This window comes from Emydura macquarii, unplaced genomic scaffold (genome assembly GCF_026122565.2).
Source record: "Emydura macquarii macquarii isolate MOO-44397 ecotype Brisbane River unplaced genomic scaffold, CSIRO-AGI_Emac_v2 contig_2473, whole genome shotgun sequence".
Lineage (NCBI taxonomy): Eukaryota > Metazoa > Chordata > Testudines > Chelidae > Emydura > Emydura macquarii.
This window is the reverse complement of record NW_027132610.1, coordinates 6550649-6575071: the sequence shown is the minus strand read 5'-3', so window position 1 is coordinate 6575071 and position 24423 is coordinate 6550649. Positions and strand designations below refer to the sequence as shown.

Genomic DNA, 24423 nt, shown 5'->3' with positions numbered 1-24423 from the left:
TGTCATAGTAAACTCCATACCACCAAGATCGAGAAGCAGCATATAGAGCAAAGATTTAAACTGATTCACAATACGTTTAATTAAAACTTGATTAAAATAATTCAGATTGAAATATTGTTCTGGAATTACATGCACTCTCCATGCTTAATTACCACTAGCTCAGCTTAATACCCCCTTCTGCATAACACTTCTATTCTATTCTGGTTCATGCATTAATGGGGAGGGACAGTGGGCCACAGCCCTGCTTCAGCTGTTTTGTGCTCCTCCAATAGTTCTATTCCCATCTTCCTTACAAATTCCAACACGAGACATTTCTGGGGCATCTTTATGTCCTGGCAAACCCCAGGCTGTCCAAAGGATCACTTGGAGCCATGGATAAGTAGGCATGATTACAAGCAGATCCAGTCTGTTCTAATTTAAGTAAGAGACATGCCTGTTCCACAGCCTAGCCCAGGATTGGCGGTGGGTTGTGGGGGAGATGTAACGAAAACTATCCTTGCCCTCCAGTTTGGTAATGAACACAAGCCACCCAGACCAGAGAAACTACCCTAAAGAGTGCCATAAAGTGCTATTTATATAGCAAGGATTGTTATTAATAGAAGAAATATTGCCCAGTTGCATAGGACTAGAAGCCAAGAACTGAGCTCTAATTCTGCCTCTGATACTGCCTCTTCTCTGTATGACCTTGGGTAGGACGTGTATGCTATCTGCCTCAATTTCTGAGATATGAGGGCAATAATAAATATATGTTTTCCCTGGGATGTTCTGAGGATTAATTTGTTAATATTTGCTGTGAAGCTGAAAAATGATAAATATAATTTTATGTAGCTTGGAGCTAGGGTACTTAACCTGTTCATCCTTACATTAGAAAGAGACTATCTGTGTTAACAAGAGCACATTGTAATTCATATATTCCTCAGAAGTAAAGTTAAAAAAATATATTTGCTAAAGCAAATGGCTGCATCTGTGTAGATTTTATATGATAATCCAGCACACAATGGGGTGTCTCCATCTCCTGCCACATATACAGCATGCCACAAAGGTGATGTGCTTCTTTGGTCTTCATTGCCAGGAGTCAGCTACGCTTCTCTTACAATAATGCTCTAGGCTCATTTCTAGAATGGCCTTAGCAAATGGCTGAAGAGAAAAGTTACTGATCCCCTGCCCTCTGAGCTAAAAAGTGTAATCTCTGTTGCCAACTGTCAGGGAAGTAAAAGGATGGGGGGTGAGGGAACCACCTTTGATGACAGGATGTAGACAAACCTTCAAAACTCCAGTCTTGGGGGGAAAAGGCAGATTCCATTCATATCCAGATTTAGAGTGTCTGAATCTTCTCTGAGAGTACGGAGGTCTCCCGAATATTCCAAGGCTTCAGGCACAATGGGATGGTGTGTGTGTGTATCGTACCCTCATTCTGTGGTGGAGTTGTGTGTGTGTACAGTGTTTGTATGAGCCAAACATTGGAGACGGAAAGTGGGCACCTGTCATAGATTGTTAGGCCTCGATACCCCATTCAGTCAGAGAACAAAAGAGGTTCCTTTGTATTTTCAGCACAATATTTGAGTTTGTTATTATTGTGTTTTTCTTACAGTGTCATTTACAGACAAATACAAGAGGACAATTTATATCCCAAAACAAACTGGCTTTGATATGGTGCAATTTTCTTTATGCTTAATTGGGCTAACAGGGAAAGACGACAGCTGTGATGGTGGGAATGATAAATGCCTTTGCCTGTCCTGCTTTTGATAGCAATCAGCCTGACAAGGGATCATCAATTGATTTGAGTTCAGTATTAGCACTGGATGCAGCTTGGTCACCACTCCTCTGCTCTAGTGTGCTGTTGAAACAGTTGCACTTTAAAAATGTGGAAGATTCTTTTTTATTTGAAAGGTGAGTCTCTCTTCAGAGATGGGGGGGGAAGAGACAAAATGTGGAAGAGAGAGAGATCCCTTTGAAACAATGCTTCAGGGCTTATTTGTGTGTGTATATGTGGGGTTGGTAAAAATGGAAAGGCTGCTCATGGATACCTGCTTTGGAAAAAAAGCAGACCACCTTTTAGACAATCTCAGATCACCTGCTAATGTTGCCTATTTAAATATTTTTGTAAGGTATTCTGGCTAGAATCCATGACAATGTCTAGCTACTTGGGGCCATCCCATTTGGTACAAGACAGAGGTGACGACATCCCTATATCTTTTGGCTCAGTAGAGCACTTGGACTTCAGATTTTATTGTTTTTGCTGGCTGCAGGGGACGCTAAGCAAAAGGCAGGAATTATGTTTAGCGAGCCTCTCACTCACTGTGGGAGGTGGCCTTTCCCTAGAATCCACTGGTATGGAGAGCGGGAATGCAAAAGTCTGATTTTCGTTTCAGTTTACCCTCCTCAGGGGCCCAGGCCAGTACCATTGAAGTCAGTGGGAGTTTTGCAGTTGGAATAGAAGCAGGATCTGGCTTTGGTGGATGTGAACCAGTTATGGGACCAAAGTCAGATGTGAACATCACCACACCGTGGCATTCCTGGCTTCAAATCATTTAGGGAATGACTGTTCCAAGGTTAATCCTTACCTTGGGTATCTCCTATGCCAACACATAAGGCCTGGAAAATAGAGTTCTTAAACATTCCTTATTCGGGCAAACCTTCTATTGAAGCCAATGGAGTTTTGACTGATTAAGGTGTGGAGGAGGAGTACAGGGTCAGGCCCATCAGCCAGCCTTCGACCGCTAATCTCTTCCTAATCTGAATTGAAATCAATGAGTATTTAAGCAAGACTATCAAAAAATCAAAGCCCACTGCTTTCATTTTTCTTACTGGGGAGAAAAAAAAAGGCAGCTGTCCTTTGGCCCACATTCAGTTCCAACTGATGTAGTAGCCTGCTGTCGGAGTCGCAGCCCTTGTCAAAGGGAGTCCTTGAAAAAAGTATGATATTTTGTGTATATCACGTACTGCACAACACTCTTTAGCAAGCGCATGGTGTCAGAGATCAATATTAAACAGAGATCAATGATAACGGCTGGGTGTGCAATGAGTCATGCTCGTCACTACAAGAAACCAGGGCTCCTATGATTATATCAAGCTAATGAGTTCGCTGATGTGTATCTAGGAATCATTTTAGAAATAATGAATCATGTGAGAGTTTCTAAAGAAATCAGACAGCTTTAAGTGACTGATAAAAACAAAAGGCAGGCTGCATGAAGCCACACTGGTGGCTTAACTCAAAACCACAGACCCAGTCCTGAAAAGCCTTGCTCATGTGAGTAGATCCTGTCCTTCTGAAATCAAAGCCAAAATAAATGCTATTAAATGTATACAGGGAGAACAATGTGCATTTGTATATGAGAGCTGGTTGGAAAATGTTTGATTTCAGTGGAAAGTTTTGATTTTTTTTTGGGGGGGGGTCAAAAAAAAAAAATTGAAACTGACAAATTTTGGCCCCAAACTGGCAAATGCCAAAACACTTTTGGTATTAAATATATTGAAATCAATGGTCCCAAAGGTTTGCTTGCAAGATTGGGGCCGAATTTTGTACAGCATCTCATATTCAGCCCTGATAGGGGTTGTTGAGTGGTACTTTAAACATGAAATTCTATTAGCATTAATAATACGCGTGTGAATAAGAACTACTGACACTACGCAGGGTTACAGTTTTGGGACATAGCTGAGAAAAACCCAGATGGTGAGTCAGATCTGCTCTATTATTAGTATTGGTAATTCATTGTAACTGGCGCAGTCTTTTTTCCATGTTTCCCAAGACATATAAATTAGAAGCATTAAGTAGCGTCCCCTATGTGATGGGGCTTTATTGCCCTATAACAAACCTGGAATCTGCACTGGGCCATGTTTACAAAGCAGCTTAAAAAGAATCTGCATGTTGCCTTAACCTCTACTAAGTCAGATGGCTTCCATAGGTACAGCCATTACCAAAATGCTGGGGAAGCTGTCTGGCTTCAGTATATGGACACAAGCTATTTCTGGGTTTGGGGGGAGGAGATAGGTGAGAGTGGGATGAAAGTCCCCAAATCCTAGCTAACCTGGTGTTCATTAGCAGCTGTCACAGAAAGAGGATTTATCTATGTCTAGCAGTTGATTCTAGCAGTATCCTTGACAAAGGAACTGGGAAGCACTGTTGTGTGTATGTGTGTGTGTGTTTAAAAAAAAACCAAAAAAACTGCTTTGATCGGTTTGGGTGTTTCATTTAAAAAGACTGGATTTTGAATTAGGGTCCTGATTCTGATCTGACTTGCACCAGTGTTAATCAGAGTAATTCCACTGAAGTTAATGTAGTTGCACTTGTGTAAAACTGACGTGAGAGGAAACTCAGCCCTTAGCTAGCTGTAAAACAAATGTGAATTTTTAACTTGTACTACCTCCTCAAAAAACATTCTGATCTGTTTAATAAAGACATTCTATTCTCATATTCCCCAGGGTTCCAGCATTCTATTTACCCTATTAGTTGGGATTTCTAATCAAAGGCTGTGGGTAAGACCCATCCTTCTGGTGATACTATTGTTCTATTGTGACTGCTGGGATTTCATATCCTTGGTTTTCTTTTCATTAATTTTTTTAATGGAAAGTCTGTCTAGCACAGTTAGTCAAAGGGGCTTCTTTACCTCTTGGGATCTATGAATATATAAAGAACCAGATTAATTATTGGATATTCATTTTTTAAAATTATGTTTACAGTTCTTTTTGGCAATTTCTCTTTTCCATCCAGTAGATGGAAGAAATTAAATCCCACACATTTACAGTAATCACTTTGGAAGTAAATCTGGGATTGAACTTCAGTGGTTCTTAGAGAGTCTAGCCACAACATAAACAGTGCTATAGCAGGATTAATCTAGAGGGTTTTTAAATGCACTGGGGCCAGTGCATCAGCATATTATTAATTAGAAGTAAATCTCTCCTTTTGGTAACTACATGAATGGCACATCTTTTTAAGAACTTATTTATGGAGTTATTGCTGCAATGATTGCACCTACCTTGTCACTGGAGGAGCTAGTTCAGTGCTTTAGGATGATGTTCACCAAGTTGAGTGCTGCATTTGGTTTCAAATCATCACCAAAGACTTGTGGGAATGAATCATTGTTGAGACCTGGGATGAGAAGAAGTGGGTCCATAAATTCATAAGGAAAAGAGAGAGTTTTCTGTACCTTTTGTGGTGAGCTAGATGCATGCCAAACAGATACCCTTGAAGAGATCACCACCCACCAAGAAGAAGATTGCCCTGTGGAAGCTGGCTACCCTGGATTAATTGATATCTTCATATGTAGGTTTACATGCAATAGATCTGGGTTCTATTTCCAGATCAATCACTCACCTACCTAGTGATTTTGGGCAAATCACTTCACCTCTTTATACCTTTGTTTCCCTACCATCATTTGTCTGTCTTGTTCATTTAGATTATAAGCTTGCTGGGACAGGGACTGTTCATTACTATATGTTTGTACAGTATCTACTACAGTAGAGAGTTACCTGCACACTCTAGGGCACCCCACCTTTACTCTTCTGTGACTCAAGGCAAAAGGAACCTACCTATCTGTACCCAGTTCCTAGGGTATAATCTGCGGATTTGCAGGGCCTTTTACCAATGAAAGAGCTTTACACATTAATATCCTTAACCTCTATTTATTAACAGTTACCAAGAGAGAATACACACGCTAAGCACACAAAGCTCACTACTTCCAATAAGGCAGATGAACTTTTCCTGGTGGCAGTCAGGCTCAAGTCATCCAGGGCTCCAACTTCTGCACTGATGGTTGGCTGGCAGGGTGTTGAGGTCTGGCAGCTCTGGTCTTGTGCTGTGTCCTGGAGTTAGGTTCCAATGAACTTCCTTTTGGATCCCAGTTTATATTGTTAAATGTGAGCCCTGCTTAGCTACACCTTAACCAATCATTTTAAACTAAAGTACTACAAATCAGTTTTTTCACCAGTCCTAGCCCATTATGAAACAATTCTTCAACCAATCATACTTCACCACTTTTCTTGATTTAAATCTTGCAAAATTAGTTATGCAACAGACAGAAACAATCAAAGAATTGGACAGAGACGATACAATTGAGAAGTAGGAACCATAAAGGCAAAACAACAAAGAAGTATAGATTTCACTCAAAATGGTGGACAAGCAAGGAAAAATGTTTTTAAAGGCACCCAGAAATATATCAAATACAAAAATAACTGACATATCGGTCATGATGGCCACAGATGTACATTTCACTCTGTCAGTCTATTCATTAAACCATCATTAGCAACATGCTTTCATCTATCTCCAATCACCATTTCATTCTAGCTTCTATTTAATTCACGAAAATCTGTCACTGACATACTTTTATAGCAATGTACTGTACAAATAACACAGGCTGTGGGAGTTGGGGAATAATTTACATGTCCTTCCAGTCTGCTGAGAGACAACAAATGATTATTTATTTAATCTGTGCTCTCATAAGAACTGAGGTCTTCTTCTTTAGTAAGCAGCAGCAGCCACATTAGGACAGCAGCAGCCATGAGCTAAGAAGTAGAGAGTCACAGCCGCACATTCCATCTAAATTAAATCAAAACAAAGTAATACAGGCTGTTAAGAAGGCACTCATGTCCTTCATCACCAGATAAAGAAAAAGATCTTAAGATGTTTAAAGAAAACTTCGTTTAAGAGCATTCTGTCCAGCAAGGAATCACTTATCAACTAAATCATCTCCGCCAGGGCTTTGTCAAGCCTGGCCTTAAAAAACGCTAAGGATGGAGATTCCAGCACCTCCCTGGGTTACTCATTCCAGTGCTTCACCACCCTCCTAGCGAAAAGATTTTCCTAATATCCAACCTAGACCTCCCCCACTGCAACATGAGACCATTGCTCTATGTTCTGTCATCTCCCACCACTGAGAACAGCCTAGCTCCATCCTCCTTGGAAACCCCCTTCAGGTAATTGAAGGCCGCTATCAAATCCTCCCTCACTCTCCTTTTCGGCAGACTAAACAAGCCTAGTTCCCTCAGCCTCTCCTTATAAGTCATGTGTCCCAGCCCCCTAATCGTTTTCGTTGTCTTCCACTGGACCCTCCAATTTGTCCAAATCCTTTCTGTGGTGGAGAGCCCAAAACTGGACACAATATTCCAAATGTGGCCTCACCAATGCTGAATAGAGGGGAATAATCACTTCCCTCAATCTGCTAGCAATGCTCCTACTAATGCAGCCCAATATGCCATTAATCTTCTTGGCAAAAAAGGTACACTGTTGACTCATAACCATCTTCTTGTCTACTGTAACCCTCAGGTCTTTTTCTGTGGAACTGCTGCCTAGCTAGTCAGTGTCGGGTCCGTCGCAGTGCATGGGATTCTTTCATTTTCATTGCAGGACTCTGCACTTGTCCTTGTTGAACCTCATCAGATTTATTTTGCCCAATCCTCCAATTTGTCTAGGTCACTCTGTATCCTATCCCTATACTCCAACATATCTACCACTCACCCCAGCTTAGTGTCATTGCAAACTTGCTGAGGGTGCAATCCACCCCATCCTCCAGATCATTAATGAAGATGTCAAACAAAGCGGCCCCAGGACTGACCCCTGGGGCACTCTGCTTGTTACCGGCTGCCAACTAGACATTGAGCCATTGATCACTATCCATTGACCCTGATGATCTAGCCAGCTTTCTATCCAACTTATAGTCCATTCCTCCAACCCATACCTTAACTTGCTGGCAAGAATACTGTGGGAAACCATATCAAAAGCTTTGCTAAAGTCAAGATATATCATGTCCACTACTTTCCCCACATCCACAGAGCCAGTCATCTCATCATAGAAGGCAATCCGGTTGGTCAGTCATGACTTGCCCTTAGTGAATCCATGCTGACTGTTCCTGATCACCTTCTCTCTTTCAAGTGCCTCAAAATGGATTTCTTGAGGACCTGCTTCATGATTTTTCTGGGGACTAAGGTGAGGCCGACTGGTCTGTAGTTCCCCGGATCCTCCTTCCCTTTTTTGAAGATGGGCACTATATTTGCCTTTTTTCAATCATCTGGGACCTCCCTCAGTTGCCACAAGTTTTCAAAGATAATAGCAAATGGCTTTGCAATCACATCAACCAACTCCCTCGGTACCCTCAGATGCATTGCATCTGGCCCCATGAACTTGTGCATGTCCAGCTTTTCTAAATAGTCCTGAACTTGTTCTTTCAACAGTGAGGGATGCTCACCTCCTCCTCATTCTGTGCTGCCCAATGCAGTAGCCTGGGAGTTGACCTTGTCTGTGAAGACAGAGGCAAAAAATCATTGAGTACTTCAGCTTTTTCCACATCATCTGTCACTAGATTGCCTCCCCCTTTCAGTAAGGGGCCCACACTTTCCCTGACCTTCTTCTTGTTGCTAACATACCTGTAGAAACCCTTCTTGTTACCCTTCACGTCCCTTGCCACCTGCAACTCCTTTTGTGCGTTGGCCTTCCCGATTTCACTCCTGCATGCTTGAGTAGTATTTTTATACTTCTCCCTAGTCATTTAACCAAGCTTCCACGTCTTGTAAACTTCCTTTTTGTGTTTAAGTTCACTGAAGATTTCTCCGTTAAGCCAAGCTGGGCACCTACCATATTTGCTATTCTTTGTGCACATTGGAATGGTTTGTTCCTGTGCCCTCAATAAGGTTTCTTTAAAATACAGCCAGCTCTCTTGGACTCCTTTGCCTCTCATGTTAGCCTCCCAGGGGATCCTGCCCATGGGCTCCCAGAGGGAGTCAAAGTCTGCTTTTCTGAAGTCCAGGGTCTGTATTCTGCTGTTCTCCTTTCTGCCTTTTGTCAGGGTGCTGAACTTGACCATCTCATGTTCACTGCTGTTCAGGTTGCCACTCACGTCTACTTCCCCTACCAATTCTTCCCTGTTTGTGAGAAGCAGGTCCAGAGGAGCATGGCCCCTAGCTGGTTCCGCCAGCACTTGCACCAGGAAGTTGTCCACAACACTCTCAGAAACTTCCTGGATTGTCTATGCTCTGCTGTATTGCTCTCCCAGTAGATGTTAGGGTGATTGAAGTCCCCCAGGAAAACCAGGTCCTGTGATCTGGAAACTTTCATTAGTTGTCTGAAGAAAGCCTCGTCTACCTCATCCTCCTGCTCTGGAGGTCTATAACAGGGGAGGGAGGAAGTGGCAGGGTGGCTGGCTGTGACTGAGCTCCTCCTCCTCCCACCCTTACAGCTACAGCCTATTGCTGGAGTCCCACATGTTGCCTTTGCCTCCACCTCCGCCCCCTGACTCAACTCAGCGATCCTCTGCAAAGCAGGCAGCAGTGCTGGGACTCCAGCTGCAGGGAAGTAGAAGCAGCAGCTGTAGGGGTTGCAGGAGGAGGAGCTCAGTTGACAGCCAGCTGTCCTGTGCTGCTTCTTCCCTGTTGCAGAGTGCCACTGCCAGGGGGAGCTTCTGCTTCCTTGCTGCAGGGTATCCTTGCCAGAGGTGTCCTGAGAAATCTGGGGGAGGGTGTGTCATGTAAACCTTTATTTTGTGTGTGTTTAATGAGCCCCTCCAAAAACATTCAAGTTCAAATTCTTGTGCACACCCCTGCAGTGGGCATGCCAAATCTGGGGAATTATGGGGGTGAAGGAACAAACTAGGTGGTCCAGAGAGAGTCTCAACAGATGCTATGTGCAGATGTAGAGAAGAGGGGAACTGGCAGAGACAGGGGAGAAAGAGACTCTTCCATCTTTCTGTGATGCTGCATGTGCACTTTGAACAGCGCTAATGGTGGCATATGTTAGAACCCAGGAAACTCATCCCTCATCCCTCTCATCTGCAAAATCAGCCTCATTGGTACATATTACAGTCATAGAGTCACGACGTTTAGCACTGCATACATGGTACAGAGGGTCTTTCATCCCCTGATTCCTCTTCCTGCCAAACTGACTTGGCCACAGACTCTGAGCTGCCATGTCAGTGACTCCCTGAACAGATCCAGAGATCCTGGCTAAGTCCTGGGCATCTCCTGGTCTGGCTTTGTCTTTCTGATCCAGCCAGTGCTCTCCTCTTGCCCCTCCTAATCCCCCAGTGCTTTGAAGTCTCTTGTCTGTCCAGTAGCAAATCTGACTGTATGGAGGGGGAGTACACAGAATTTGATTCAGCTTTTTAATAATAGACATGTTTTCCTTTGTGCACCTGTTATTATTGCCCTGGACTTCATTGTATTGGATCTTAAATCCCTGATTATTTCATGCCTATGCTTTATAACTCTAAGTCTGCTGACCATACCATTCAATCCACCAGGATCCAAATGCAGGGCACAATGCTGGCCAAAGTTCTCAAATGTCTGGGCACAGGAAAAATCATAATGTAGGAAAAGCTTCATATGATGTGGGATTCACTTCTCTGACATATACAACATGCTCTGCAGCCTCAGAGTCACTGTTTTGCTCTGGCAGTACAGGGTCTGCTTCTGGCATCAGTTATTACTGTTTTTTTGTATTAGGCATTCCACTGAGCTCAGATGTACACTGATGTAAATGAGAACAGAACCAGGGCTGTAAATACTTTACCTCAGAAAAAGCAAGACAACACCAGACTTGAGCAGAAAGGGGGTAAAATTTGGTTTGAAACTACACACGTTCTTGGTAAAGAGGGTAAGTTGAGAGGTATGCTGCTGACTTTGTGGATTCACTACAGCTATTAATAAATTATGTATGAAATGAAAAATTCCTGCCAACTCAATGGGCTTTATAAACACTTCAGTCATATTGTGCTCTCTATAACTCAGGCCAGACACAGAAAGAAAAGTCCACGGAAGCTAGATGTCTCTGCCAAAAGAATGGATAACTTACTAGCTGTCATTTCCATCACTAATTTCTATAGGCCAAATCGTGAGCTTCTTACTCAATATTAATTCAGTCCTAAGTAATGCAAACTCCCAATGGAGCCAGTGAAAGTTTGCCTAGAGAAATGACTGGGTAAATACTAAGGGCCAAATTCTGCTTGTCTTATTATTATTATTAATATATATTATTACAATTATAATAATAAGATCAACTATACTAGATCCGCTGCTAGTGGCTCTTAGAAATTCTCCTTTGGCTGAAGCAGTTGGGCCCTATGTATTTGGAGCCCCTGGATCTGAGTTTTATCCCTGCTGTTGAACCGAGTGGCCATTGTATGTAGCTCTTTGACAGCTATGAAAGTCCTAGGTAGTTATGGATTTCTGACAGTAATTTTTAAACATAACTCCTGATTTGTATTCTCTTTAGAAGTTTTCTGTCAATGCCTTTTGTCTCTCATTCCAGGAGAGATATATATGTGTTTTACAGTCAGGGGCAAACTTCCATGTTGGGCCTATAAATGAGGAAGTCATAAAGAGATCCCATATAATTACTCAGGGGAGTGGGTTTTAAGCCCATGGGAATAATACTAATTCTTAATTCTTACCTAGGCTTTGTGTAAAAAAATGCAGGAACTAAAAAGTCTCCTGGGGTCAAAATGCCTCTGCCCTCTTTCGGTTTATCCCAATCCCATTCTCCTGGTATTTTACCGTATCTCCTTGTTTGCCTTTTTCCAGAAACAAATTTGGGTATTCTATTCTTGGAACTCAATCTGCATTCTTCATAAGTGATTCATATCTTTTTTACTCTTTGCAAATACATGGCCATAGTACCTGCTCCCAGAGAAATCATCTATGAGATGGGGACCAAAGGGGTTCAGGAAACTCTAAGAGATTCCCCTCAAAGTTTCCTGAGGAGCACCTCATCCGTGGGAGGAGAATGGGGGTGCTATGGAGTTTGAAAAGGCATTGTCTCTCAACACCATGTATTTTAGAGATCCTGGAACCCTCCTGCACCAGCAGAGGCAGGAGCCATTTGCCTAAGATGGCCATCCTTTCATGCTGCTGTGCTGGAACCCCTCACCCATGGCAGCACATAGTATAGATAAATGAATAATAATAATAAAAAGTGGGCAATAACTGACCTGCTTCATGGGGCTGTGAGGCAATAAGTCCTGATACCATTCACATCCGTGCAACCCTTGTTCAGTTGGGCTCTTACTGTGTGTAAGCAGAGCTGGGGAAATGCTGCAAAATACTGATTTGAATTTGTGAACATTTGTTCAAATTCTTCCATCCCATCCAACCTTATCTGTGAGCTGTTTTGTTCACTTTTTTCAAATGTGTGAATTTTGTTTTTGTTTGCACGAACTTTCAAGAAATGGATGTTCCATGTGTGTCTGTCTATAGCTATATGTGAACATCTGGTATTTTCTCTCCTTGTTTATAAAGTTTCAGTCACCCACATAGAGAGCAGAAATAATATTAGGCGACTTAAGTGACCAGTCACATACCACATGATAGTGAATAATTGAAGACATAGTCAAAGTGAACAGTTGATGAGCCACCCATATCTATCACTTTAGGTTCTTAAATGCTTTCTGACTCCATATCTTGTAGCAGGAATGTTTTTAAAGTATATATAGTAAGATGTATTTCACTCTCTCTTCCTTCCAGTCACAGTCATGTAGTTTGTTTATTTTGTTTTATCCTCTCTGTCTGTTACTGAAGGAGGAGAGAAAACATATATGTTGAAATATGCTCATGTAATCTGTTTAATGAACTATTACGAATCATAAATCAAATTGGAGGTTGTTCATGGATAATTCATTAACAGAAAAAAAGGACTAAATTCACTGGATAAATATTCATAACAAATAACTTAACAGCTGAATGCAATGAAAGAAAAATGCTGTAACAGAGTCAAATCTTGGTCCTAGTGAAGTCAGTGGTAAAATTCTTCCTGATTTTCAGTGGGACTAGAATCTAGCCCAAAGTCCAAAGCATGATCATCTTCTTCTTTAATAATTCTGTATGAAATATAAATTTAAATTTAAGGCAATTTAAAACAGTTGTTTAGGTTTTCTCATTTAAGAAGTCCAGAATAAAGTATTCTAAATACCGGTGTAAATTGTTGTAGCTCAATTTAAATCAACAAGATGTGACAATTTACACCAGGATCTGGCCCCAGGAGACTAGGTTTGAACTACCATTCTAATTTCATTGTGGTGGTCTTTATGGGGCAGCATATTGCATGCCTCTTTTACATTCGTACTGTTAAACAAAGCCAACATGTGCTAAATTCAACCTGAATTATTAAGATCTGTTCCAAAATTTCCACAAGCCCTGCCCTGCTGTACAGACGATTGGTTGCCCCGTGTCACCTTAGATGTGGTTTTGTATGTTCTTTTGCTGCATGTATGTTGCATTTTATTTGTTTACATAACAGCTTTGCTCCAAGGTGCTCAATAAAGATGACAGAGACAATGCAAAACATAGCAATAATTGACAGCAAAAATAAACTAGTCAACAGTGGATGGATGGGCCTGTCTGTTTAATACCATGCTTGTCATCATCATGGTAAATCTGAGCCTTCACTGTGGCATCTGCATGTCCGTGAGAACAAAAGATTGGGTGGAAGAGAGGAAAGATCAAGTGATTAGAAATAGCAGCATTTAGAAGTGTAAAAAGGAGAGATTTTGAAATGGGTTTTAGAATGACAAAGAAAGTCAGAAAAACGAGGAGCGTTTCCACTGTGCAGTAAAGGCAGTGGTATAAAATGATGCTGTGTGCGGTGAGTATAGCAATCTGGGATGAAATGTGCTAGCTGCATTATTAGTATTAATTGTTATTATTAGTCTTGGGACAATGCAGTGCTGTGCTGTGAGAGCTGAGTTTGAATTTCAGCATCCAAATGCCATTGCGGCATATGTAAATAGCACAAACTGTTTTCATCCAAAATAAACCATGCACAGCACACATGATAGTGAACAGCAGCCGCGCGAAATGGGTTAAGTTATATAAGCCCTTTTAGGGAGGGGTGAGGAGCAAACTCTGTTGGTGTTTCTGTTGCAGCTCAGGTTGATTTAGAATGGATGACAGTGGCCTGGCGCAGGCCCATGACTGAGGAAAGCTGCTTATCCCTCTCTGGGTTGCCATGGAGATGAGCAGGAGGCAGCGGTAGCAGAGAGGCTGTCAGTGAGGGAAATCAGTATCAGGCATCTGTGGGGGTCTGCAGGAGGGGAAGGAGGCAGGACCAGGGACACGGCAGGCAGCAGACATGGACTTGCATTGCGATTGTGCTGAGACTCCGGCAGTCGAGCCGCCATCTGGGAAGGTTAATAAAACTGCTTTCAAATTATTTAAGAGGAGAAAATCTGGGGGCACCATGCCTAGTATATTTGGGGTGAAAAACAAAGGCGGGGACGGGAAAGGCTCGAGTAAAGCTGGGATGGTGAGGAGCAAGACTCATGATGGATTAGCTGATGTTGTGCAGGAAAGCAGCAAGAAGGAGGAATCGAGTGGCGGAGGTGGCGGTGGTGTTGATCAGCTGAACAGGGATATAAACACCAGGGCTGTAGCCAGCCTCAATGTTTCATCAAACAGCTCCGTGGCTAAGTCACACAGTTTCTTCTCTCTGTTGAAGAAGAATGGAAAATCAGAAAATGGCAAGGGAGAGAATGCAGATCAGAGAGCTGGCAGCAGACAAAAGAAAGGACTAAAAGGGATCTTCAGCAATATACGGTGGCATAAAAAGGATAAAAATGGCAAGGAAGAAAGGGGGGAAACATCAGAAATTCAATCCAGCCTTATTATGCCTGGTTCTTTGACTGCCAGCTTGGAATGCATCAAAGAAGAGACGCCAAAACCTTTGTCTGTACCTCAATATACCACAGAAGAAATTAATATTGAATTGTCTTGTGATAAACACAGTGGAGATGTGCATGCCACGGCACATGAGCCTGAAGTTAGAGATGCTGGGGAACTGCAGAACAACAAAAGCGTGCAAGGAGTGGATCCTGCTGTTGCTGGAAACCAACATGAGGAGAACCGCCCTGAGCTGCCAGATCCGGGTGTGGAAGAGGTTGAGACTGCGAAGGATACGGCCATAACAGGTGACATTCCAATAAAGACTATTCCCCTTGTTGAACCTGAATGTCTTAGCGGTCAAGAGATGGCAGCAGCCCCTGACCCTTCCTCTATTGATCCACCCTCAGAGCAATCGATTGATCGTATTTGTTTGATGTTTGCTGACGTGACTTCACTGAAAAGCTTTGACTCTCTTACAGGCTGTGGAGATATTATTGCAGACCAGGAGGATGAAGCGGGCAGCAGCAGTGGCGGCTGTGACAAGAACATCCCAGGGGCCAGCAAGCCAGGCACTTCTAAAAAGAACCCAAACATGGTGGCTTACCAGGGAGGAGGAGAAGAGATGGCAAGCCCAGATCAAGTCGATGACACCTATCTTCAGGAGTTCTGGGATATGTTATCACAAACAGAGGAGCAAGTCCAAGAGACCCAGGGAGAAGGAGGAGGAGGGACAAAAACACCTGAGATAAAAAAAGAGAGCAAGTGTGTTGAGGGGGCACAGGACGGGTCAATGGTGAAACACATTGGTCGCAATCAGATTCCGATTCATCTCAACCACAAAGAGGATCAGAAGAACAGGAAAAATGAGCAGCCAGAGGGAATCCCAAACAGTGACGAGGGCTACTGGGATTCCACTACTCCTGGTCCCGAGGAAGATAGCAGCAATAGTGTTCGGAAAGAGAGCATCCCAAGGGACAGCTACAGTGGTGATGCCCTCTATGATCTTTATGCTGATACGGATGAAAACATCACTGGGGTGCCTTCTGATGAAGAAGTCACCTGTGTATTACGCTCCAAACCTGTGTCTCCAGTAACAACGACGTGCTCACTTAAAACACCTGCAGGTTCAATCAAGGACTCCAAGATACCTATCAGCATTAAACATCTTACAGCGCTTCCCACCAGCCATGGAACAGATGCCAGTAACAGCCATCACGTTGCACACCATCACCCAACCAAAAGTGAGATTCCTCGAACAAAAATCCCTGTTTCTAAAGTACTTGTACGCCGGGTCAGTAACAGGGGTTTAGCAGGAACGACGATTAAAGCCACCACATTCCAGGACAATGCCAAAAAGTAATTGAACAAGATCTGGAGACAAAGATGGACAGTGAATTAGAGGTGGGAAAGTCTTTATAGGAAAACACTAATAAAAATGTTTGCATCACCTAAAGAAAGGCACCTAAAAGGACCCCATAAGTGTATTCTGGGGGCCGGCACTTCTGAATCTCTTCTTGATATACGGTATATATAAATACAAAAATAATCAAATTCTTTTCAAGCACTTTTTAACATTTGTATCTTTTTTCTGAAGCACTGAACACTTAAAAGGTCACTTTTACATGCCTTTGTGGAAGCTGGACTTTGATTATGAACCTAAAATGAGCATCTCCCCTAATGCAAATTAGTGCCATGAGCTCTTCAAGGGGACAGAAATACAGCAAGAGATGAACAAGAGGAATTTTCCAATACACTTAGCATTTACTGGTGGGGAGGGGGGAAGGTTGTTTTATTTTTTTTAATTGTTTTTTTTTTTAATTGTTTTTTTATTTTATTTTATTTTTATTTTTATTTTTTTGCTTAAATTGAAAACTGAGGTCTGCTCTACAATTATGTGGAAAAATGCCAAGAAAAAACAAACAACCTAACAGGTATTTATTTACCTGATGTACATACAGCAATGCTGGTCCGCAGCAGACTCAATTTATTTGTGTCCAGTAGCTAATTAATGAGTTAGGTGGATTTCTATAAGTAGAAGAGAGATGTTTGTTTGTTTGTTTGTCTGTTTTGTTTTGGAGTTGTTACAATATAAATAGATAACAGAGACATCTGGCAAAGTTCGGATGTTTACTTCAATATCTGTCTGATGTATAAAATCAGGTTCAGGGAATCATTTTACTAAATGCCAATATATACACAACTTTCACATTTATACAATAAATTACTCTTCATCTGTAGATAGATACATATTTTAACAGTTTTACTGAATGCTACAAAATTTTTATATAAAAATGTCTGTCTGTATTATCTAGAGTTTAAGCAAAAGTTAGTTTTTATAGCTAGATAATTTTACAATTCTAAAATTATGGAACTTCCTTTAAATACCTTAAACTAGAGCAAAACTGTTTTATACGGGCTCTTGCTTCCCCAGATAAACAAGTCTGTTATGCTGATTTTATTAGAGTGACACATTCATTGTGCGAGAGCCAAGGTTCTGACAGCATTGCCATTGCAAACCTCTATTTTCAGGGGTTTATACAAATTTACTCTGTGCTCAAACCTGGCAGAGAAGAAACTTAGGATACTTAGGATAGAAACACGTTTTTTTTTTTTTTCCTATTATTATATTTTAAAATATACAAAATTAGTTTTGGCTGTTTTAAAGAAAGTTTTGGATTTTCAGTTTCAATTAATGACTTCCGAGTGATTTTACTTTAAGAAAGAAAAGAGATGTGGTAGATTAGTGATCCAGTAAATAGCCAGACAACCTGGGTACTATGAAACAATGGTTAATAGCCGAGATGTTTTTTGAAAAGTGGCTACTGTACATGGGCATTCACAACATTTCAAAGAAATTTCATAGGGATTTTATGATGTGCCTAAAGACATATTTTCATGATATTCTGAAACAGCTCCAAAGGTCATTAAAGTCTAATGAGTAAGTACTATGCATTTATAAAATATTTAAAAATCTGTATTAAGTCAACAGACCGCAAGTGATATGAAGGTGATGTTTCAATGAATCTGGATATACACATTTTTAAAAATTATAAAAATATGTAGAGAATCCTAAATTTATGTAAGTGAATCTTACATGACAGTTTACTTTATTTCTCCTTTAAATAAAAAAGAAAATGTGATACTCAAAATACAAATTTAAAGAATATTAAGGTTGTAACTTGAACTGTGAAAAGCTAAGAAATACAATATTAAGGGCCCAATTGTTTCTTCACTGAGATGAGTGCAGCTCCCATTGGTATCACTGGGTGTTGCCCATGTAGCTAATAAGGGTAAAATTGGGATCTAGCTTTAAAATTGTCTCTTTACTTAATACTGATTTGCGTAAGACCAATCATGGGTGTCCAGGAGGAAAAGTTATCCTTTTCATTCAATTTCCTGGCTTTATCGGTTTGTGTCACAACCTCAATATACTTCAAATAAGTTTATTTTATATATAATTTCTTTATAATGTATATGAGTATCATTGTAGACTCGTCCACTCACACATACAAGTTGTAAATACGCATGGATAGTCATACATACACTCACACATACTGTACATGCACACAAGTGAACATGCACACTCATGCATACACACACTCATGCTAATACTAGCAGGCATGTACTTCCGTATGCACAGACTGAGGGGACATACAGTAAATCTATCTCAAAACTTGTTGGCAATTATTTTCTTCGCCTGAGAAAGGGATTTGCATTTGATCTGGCTCTGCTTGTATTTTTAGAAGCTAAAGTTCTCAAAAGGATGAATGTACAGAGCATGGAATTTTAATCCTAGCCATAAAACTAATAGCCATTCTGTTGTTTTTTCCCCCCCATCTGACTGTAAAGGATCATGTTCTTTGCATGATGATTATACAGAAAATTCATGTTTGCCCATTTTGTTTTAAGACCAGTTGTACAGAGAGATTGTACAGGGAACTGAAAGTTGAGATGGAGAGAGGATGTTGTGAGCTTGTGACATACATTATAGTGGGAAGAGTGGATTACAGATAGTAGCAGCTGTACATCATTTAAAACACGAGGAGAAATAACCTACCACTTATACAGTACTTGGTTGTGGCAGTTTTTCTTCATATGCATTTTGTTTGCATTGTGGCCTGTATGTATCAAGAAACAGTAGAGTAATTTTACATTAGTCCCCTCACACTTATAACTAACAACAACCGCCATTAAAATATTTTGCCTTTCCTTCATTTTCTCTCTGTATTTCATTTTCCACTCTGTTTTTATGCCTCTGGCTGCGTGCTGGCTAGCAGATACAATCTAAACAGCTACTTTCTGGCAAGGAGTTCTGAAGCTTTTGAGTGTGAAGAGTAGGAGCGGTGGGTAACTGCCTAGCCTCATTTTTCCTGAAGAGACTAGGTACTAACCACTTTCTCAAGCCAGTGGGTTTTGCAAATCTGTTGATGATTCATTTGGCTGCTTGTTATGTACAAAGGACAATCATATCCTTGAAAGGAGAATGGGAAAGTAACTTGTAGTAGGGTGGCAGTATTTTGTACCATAACAACAAAGTGGCATTGATTCATGATTCAGAGCAGTGATTGTGTGGGAGCAAAGTAACTTGGACACAAGTTAACACTTAAATTAGCGCTAACCTTTTATTCTCAAAATTCAGGGTCATTTTAAAGCCAATTATGTCTTTTATTTAAAAAATGAACCATCTGAAATATAATATTTATTGGGACTTGTTTTATTATAAAGAAATATATTTGTATATTATAACTTCACACAAGGCTTAAAACAAAGCACTAAAAGGCAGTTCAAAAGGCTTTCTTTAAACACATTTAATTCCCTTAAATCACCTGTAAGGGACACTGATACACTTAATGACTGAAAAATTGATGACTTGCTAGATTTAATGGGTTGAAACATAAAGAGGTAATAGTTTTGGAGGCATTCTGTAGTGATTTGCATTCTAATTTGTGATATTATTGTGTTTAACCAAATAATTCCCATGGCCTGGGTAGATATCAAGTTGGAAATGGTCTTCCAGGTCCCAAAGATACCATTCTCCTACAATGTCATGGCTTTTATTCCTTAAAAAGCATATTAGAATTATGCTTGGGATGATGCTGTATAATTATCACCCTATACATAACACATAAAGAGTTTTATAGATCAGGTCTTGGCATTTAATATATATACTCTTTGCACTTTCAGGTCACTACTGATAAATTTTATATACTCCTAGGATATTTCTATATATTGCAGAACATTTTATAGTTACCTATGGTATCTTCAGTGGTATGTGTTTCTTTCCTAAATATCAGCACAGATAATTTTCTTTTAGTAGCATGAAATGCTGTCTTTTGTGGACTTATTTTGTCACAACAGAAGTAAAATTTGCTGTGCGATAGCTGTGGTCTGCAATGAGACAAAGGGATTTATTTTCTTCTCAATACACATGTATCACTCCCATTGACAGAAATAGGAGTTGAACGCATACAACAAATTTAAGAGGCGACTATACGCCTATAAATAAAGCAAATCCATGTTCACAGTTACTCTATTAATCATCATCATCATCATCTTCCTCATCCTCTATGAACATTTGTGCCACCATTTAGGATTATTGAGACTGAATTTGAAAACTTCTGTATGTAAACGTAGTCTGTGGAAATGCATTCCCTGATTGTTTTATAATGAATCTTACTAAATTATTTATCTAGGCTAAAATAATATTGCACCAAAGTCTTCAAAATGTCTGATACAAATAGCATTTTCAGGAAAGTGCTTAAAGTACAGATGAGCCAAATTACCAAGCTTTGCTTAGCAAAGCAAAATCCTAGCTGGTTTTAAAATTTATGGTACTGCCAGAGCTTGCTCCTCAAAGGGAGCCATTGATTTTGCTATATGGCCTCACTCTGAAGCTTTTTTGCCTGCTGTAATAGACTGCTTTTTGAAAAGGCTTTTCATTGTGATAATGGTATGAAGGAGACAGTTCACTGCAACAATAACCACTTATAAGGCCAATGGTTATCTAACAGCAAATAGTATAGGATTTTAAGCAAGGTGGCCTGGAAATTTATTTTCATGGCCATTAATACAAAATGCTACTGCTTCGTCTCAACTCTTGGAAAAACAAATCCATACCAGCTGAAGGATGCTGCAGCACCCAGTCTTGGCAGAGATTATACATGACAGTTGCTGCAATTTTTCTTTTAGTTATTCATTCAGCTGACATAACCCATTTGCCCATGCAGAATTGTACAACAGTTAGTAATAAGTGCTCCTTAAATGTGTACTTTCTTTCTGTTTAAAGGTGAACATTTCAAGATTATACAGCAAGCCATGGAATTGTCTGTATTGTTATGTCAGTATTTCCCTTGATCTAAATGCAAAACACATAAAAATGGCCATACCAGGACAGACCAATGGTCCATCTAGCCCAGTATTCTGTCTTCTGACAGTGGATAATGCCAGTTGCTTCAGAGGGAATGAACAGACCAGGTAATCTTCAAGTGATCCATCCCCTATCGCCCATTCCCAGCTTCTGGCAAACATCCTTTCATTGTTTTTCCATCTTGACAAGCAACCACGCCAGGGCTTGACTCCAAAGCTCAGCATGTCCAAATTTCAGCTAATACAACTGCTGCCATACTTACTATAACTTGTGATGGCAGACATGGGAGTAGATCCATTCAAGTACAATAAATCCTGTGCACTGTTTATTGTGTCATTGCCTGTGTTTTGTGATTTGTTAACCAGTATGTTTTTCCTTTTAACTCTAGTTACAGTTTCAGTAAAATCTGTTTTTAGCAAGAACAAGATGTTGTTTTTGGATTGTAAAGACCAAAACAGATTTTTATTACTTTGGACTATGGTACATTAAAATGATCACCATTTCAGTATCAAACTATTTCAACTGGTTTTTCTCTGCAGATGCATCGTGTCTTTGAGTATAATGTGCCCATAAAAGAAAATTGGTTGTATCTGTTTTGAATTAAATCTGACCTTAGAATGAAAGAGCTACAAGTCTAGTACCATTTCTCAGCTAATGGCAGCAAATGCAAAGGCCCAGATAATATCTTCCCATGGAACACCCTGCAGGAGGGAGGAAATCACAGTGAGGATTTATTTGTGGAGGATGGTCCCCCCCGCCATATGATCCCATCACAAGAGTGAGGCATGTCTCTTGTGGAAGAAGTCGTGCGGCTTACTCTCAAAATGGGCCGGTCTTGGGGGATCCATGGGAGGCTATGTATATCTGCACAGATGCCCTGTGAGCCAGCTCTCGCCCCATGGATTGCCCCCTTTTTCTCCCCAGTATCCCAGCTTTTCCTCTAGTGGCTGCTCCTGGGACTCACAAATTTTCTTTCTGTTTAATTTCTGTGGGAGAGGAGGCTGGATGATGTGCATCTCCCATGCCCCTGTCCTGTCCACTCCTCCCTCAGACTACTCCACCATTTCCCAGTATGGTCTGGAGCTGGGGGTGGGGTGAGGGGGTGATGCAGCAATAGTGGCTGAACTTCCCTTCCTTGTGAAAGAAAAGAGCGCCACACTTGGAGGCTTCCCTCCATATGTGGATTGAGGGAGCACGAGCTGGTTTGTTGTACTAGTACTCTGAATAGAGGGAAAAAGGAAAAAGTTTAGGAAAAAGTTTTTCACTAGGAGGGTGGTGAAGCACTGGAATGGGTTACCTAGGGAGGTGGTGGAATCTCCATCTTTGGAGGTTTTTAAGCTCCGTCTTGACAAAGCCCTGGCTGGGATTATTTAGCTGAGGTTAGTCCTGGTTAGTCCTGCTTTGAGCAGGGGGTTGGACTAGATGACCTCCTGAGGTCCCTTCCAACTCTATGATTCTAATAGTGATAATAGATTCACTCAAACTGTGAGCCATATCCTGCTCTCCTTGCTCATGGAAGTACAGTAGATCTTCTCAATGTTAACGGTAGTATATTTCCCTTGTAAAGAGAATGGAACTGTTTGGGGCAGTAAGGTGAGCAAGCTGTGACACTTCCACTTTAAATGTAGCATTAGCACGTCTACTTCCCCAGATCCAGTACTGCTCAGGGACATTCTCTGCATTTCAATCCTCATTTTGAAAAATTGTGTAAAAACAATGGGGCTATATCAGTGACTTCAGTGGGGTGTTCCTCTTAAAAGCGGATGCTCTACCAAGCATAGCAGAAGCGAAGTTGCTATGTACATACATGTAAAAGGTCATAGATGAATCAAATCAAAATGATACTGCAGCTGACAAACTCAGATATATGACATTGTTCTGGCATTGCAGTATAAACAGTTTCACCCTACTGTTCAGGAGGAAAGGTGAAATTAAGCTCTCAGTTATACCAGTGTAAAATCAGAGTAACTCCAGTAGTTTGGGTCAGACTACAGTACCCTTGTTCCCACTGAATAACTAGTAGTCTCACTGAAGTCAATGAAATGGTTTGTGGAGCAGGATACTACTTAGTATGAGTCATGAATATTAGAATCTGGCCCTCTAGATTTGTGCAGGATCTTACTCAAAAGCTCTACTAGTCTTGAAGCCTGCAGCTTTCTTAAACTATGTAATATGGTGGCTCCTAAAAGTTATCCTGCTGATGACGTGAAACACAGAGAAAATACAGATGCAATGCTAGAGAAAATATTTTGATTCTAAAATAAAAAGGAAACTGACAAATTAGTGGGAAGAAAATAAATTTAATAAACACCATCCCATATTACTACAATTTTATCTTTCATCACATCCAGACTTGATTTATATATCAGTAGTATGACTGGGGGAAAAGTAGCTGAAGGTATTCAGCACTACATCTGACAAAACTGACACTGAAAAGTATTTTCTTTCATGCTGAATAGGACAGATTTAACTGTTATAAAATGTTGATTTTTTAAAATTAGAGACATTATACTTGACATCATTTTTAACTGCAGATTTTCCCATTATTATTTGTTGAGCCATCTCCAGTAAAATAACATATGGCCTGTTCAAGATGATGAACAAGAAAAAACAGAACTCCACACTTTATGTAATTGATCGGTTTTCTGAGAATCTGGTAAACTCACATTCAACAACTTTGTCTGAGCAGAGAAAGTAAAAGCTTAGAAGGTTTTTAGGTGGTATTTTTATAGACTGTTAGACACCCACTTCCACCTAAACAAACTTTGAAAAATACATCTCTTTTAAAATTATTGTACTGTTAAAGAACTTGTTTAAAATATAACAAATAGCAATATGTGTTTTTTCCTGACACAGTTAAATGGAATAGATGAATCAATGTTTATATTTTTAATCTTGTAAATATTTATTTTGGGTACTCTGTATATGTATGGGCACTGATTCTAGTGTTTGCTTATGTACCATTGTGAATGTTGGTGGTTTTGGTAGTCACCCTTCTAATGAATGTAAGGAACCCTGACTAACCGCACTTTTCTTCTTTCATTCAAAACCTTCATGTGAAAAATATACCCACTGTCACCTTATATGTCATGATTAATGCAATTAATAAATTCAGTTGTTACTTTTCATTATTGTTGTCCCAATTACTGATAGCAGCAACCTATATAGCGCATTGGAAAATACTATGCTTTTGAAAACGAGACACGGGGGTAATGTCTCCAAGATAACTGAAAATGACACACTCATGATAAAAGTATTTATTTTTAATGTATAAATGCCTTTATGTATATTACTGAATACAACTTAGATTGTTAAAACTAACGTTTTAAAAAATTTGCAAAAAATTTAAAAAGCAAATTAATTTTTGGCCATCTGTTCTGTTGGTTTAATTTTTTCCCTTTTACTCCACTTGGATGATGAAAGTAAATTATTCAATTTCATTTTTATTTCAAGTCAGTTTCATTTCCTGGTTCTCTGGT

General features: G+C 40.3%; 1 protein-coding gene across 1 annotated transcript; it reads left to right on the top strand.

The window, feature by feature from the left end:
- Window positions 1-14003: 14003 nt before the first annotated feature.
- Window positions 14004-24070, top strand: AMER2 (APC membrane recruitment protein 2). Its single transcript, XM_067562887.1, has 2 exons — window positions 14004-14882; window positions 15057-24070. The coding sequence occupies exons 1-2, from the start codon at window positions 14048-14050 to the stop codon at window positions 15935-15937; spliced, it is 1716 nt and encodes a 571-aa protein (XP_067418988.1). The 5' UTR covers window positions 14004-14047; the 3' UTR covers window positions 15938-24070.
- Window positions 24071-24423: the final 353 nt, after the last annotated feature.

Bases quoted from the DNA above. Each gene is read 5' to 3' on its own strand.
- AMER2 (XM_067562887.1), top strand. From the start codon at position 14,048: ATGGACTTGCATTGCGATTGTGCTGAGACTCCGGCAGTCGAGCCGCCA. The intron at 14,883-15,056 runs GTGACATTCCAA...ACTCTCTTACAG, and splicing joins GAAGGATACGGCCATAACAG to GCTGTGGAGATATTATTGCA.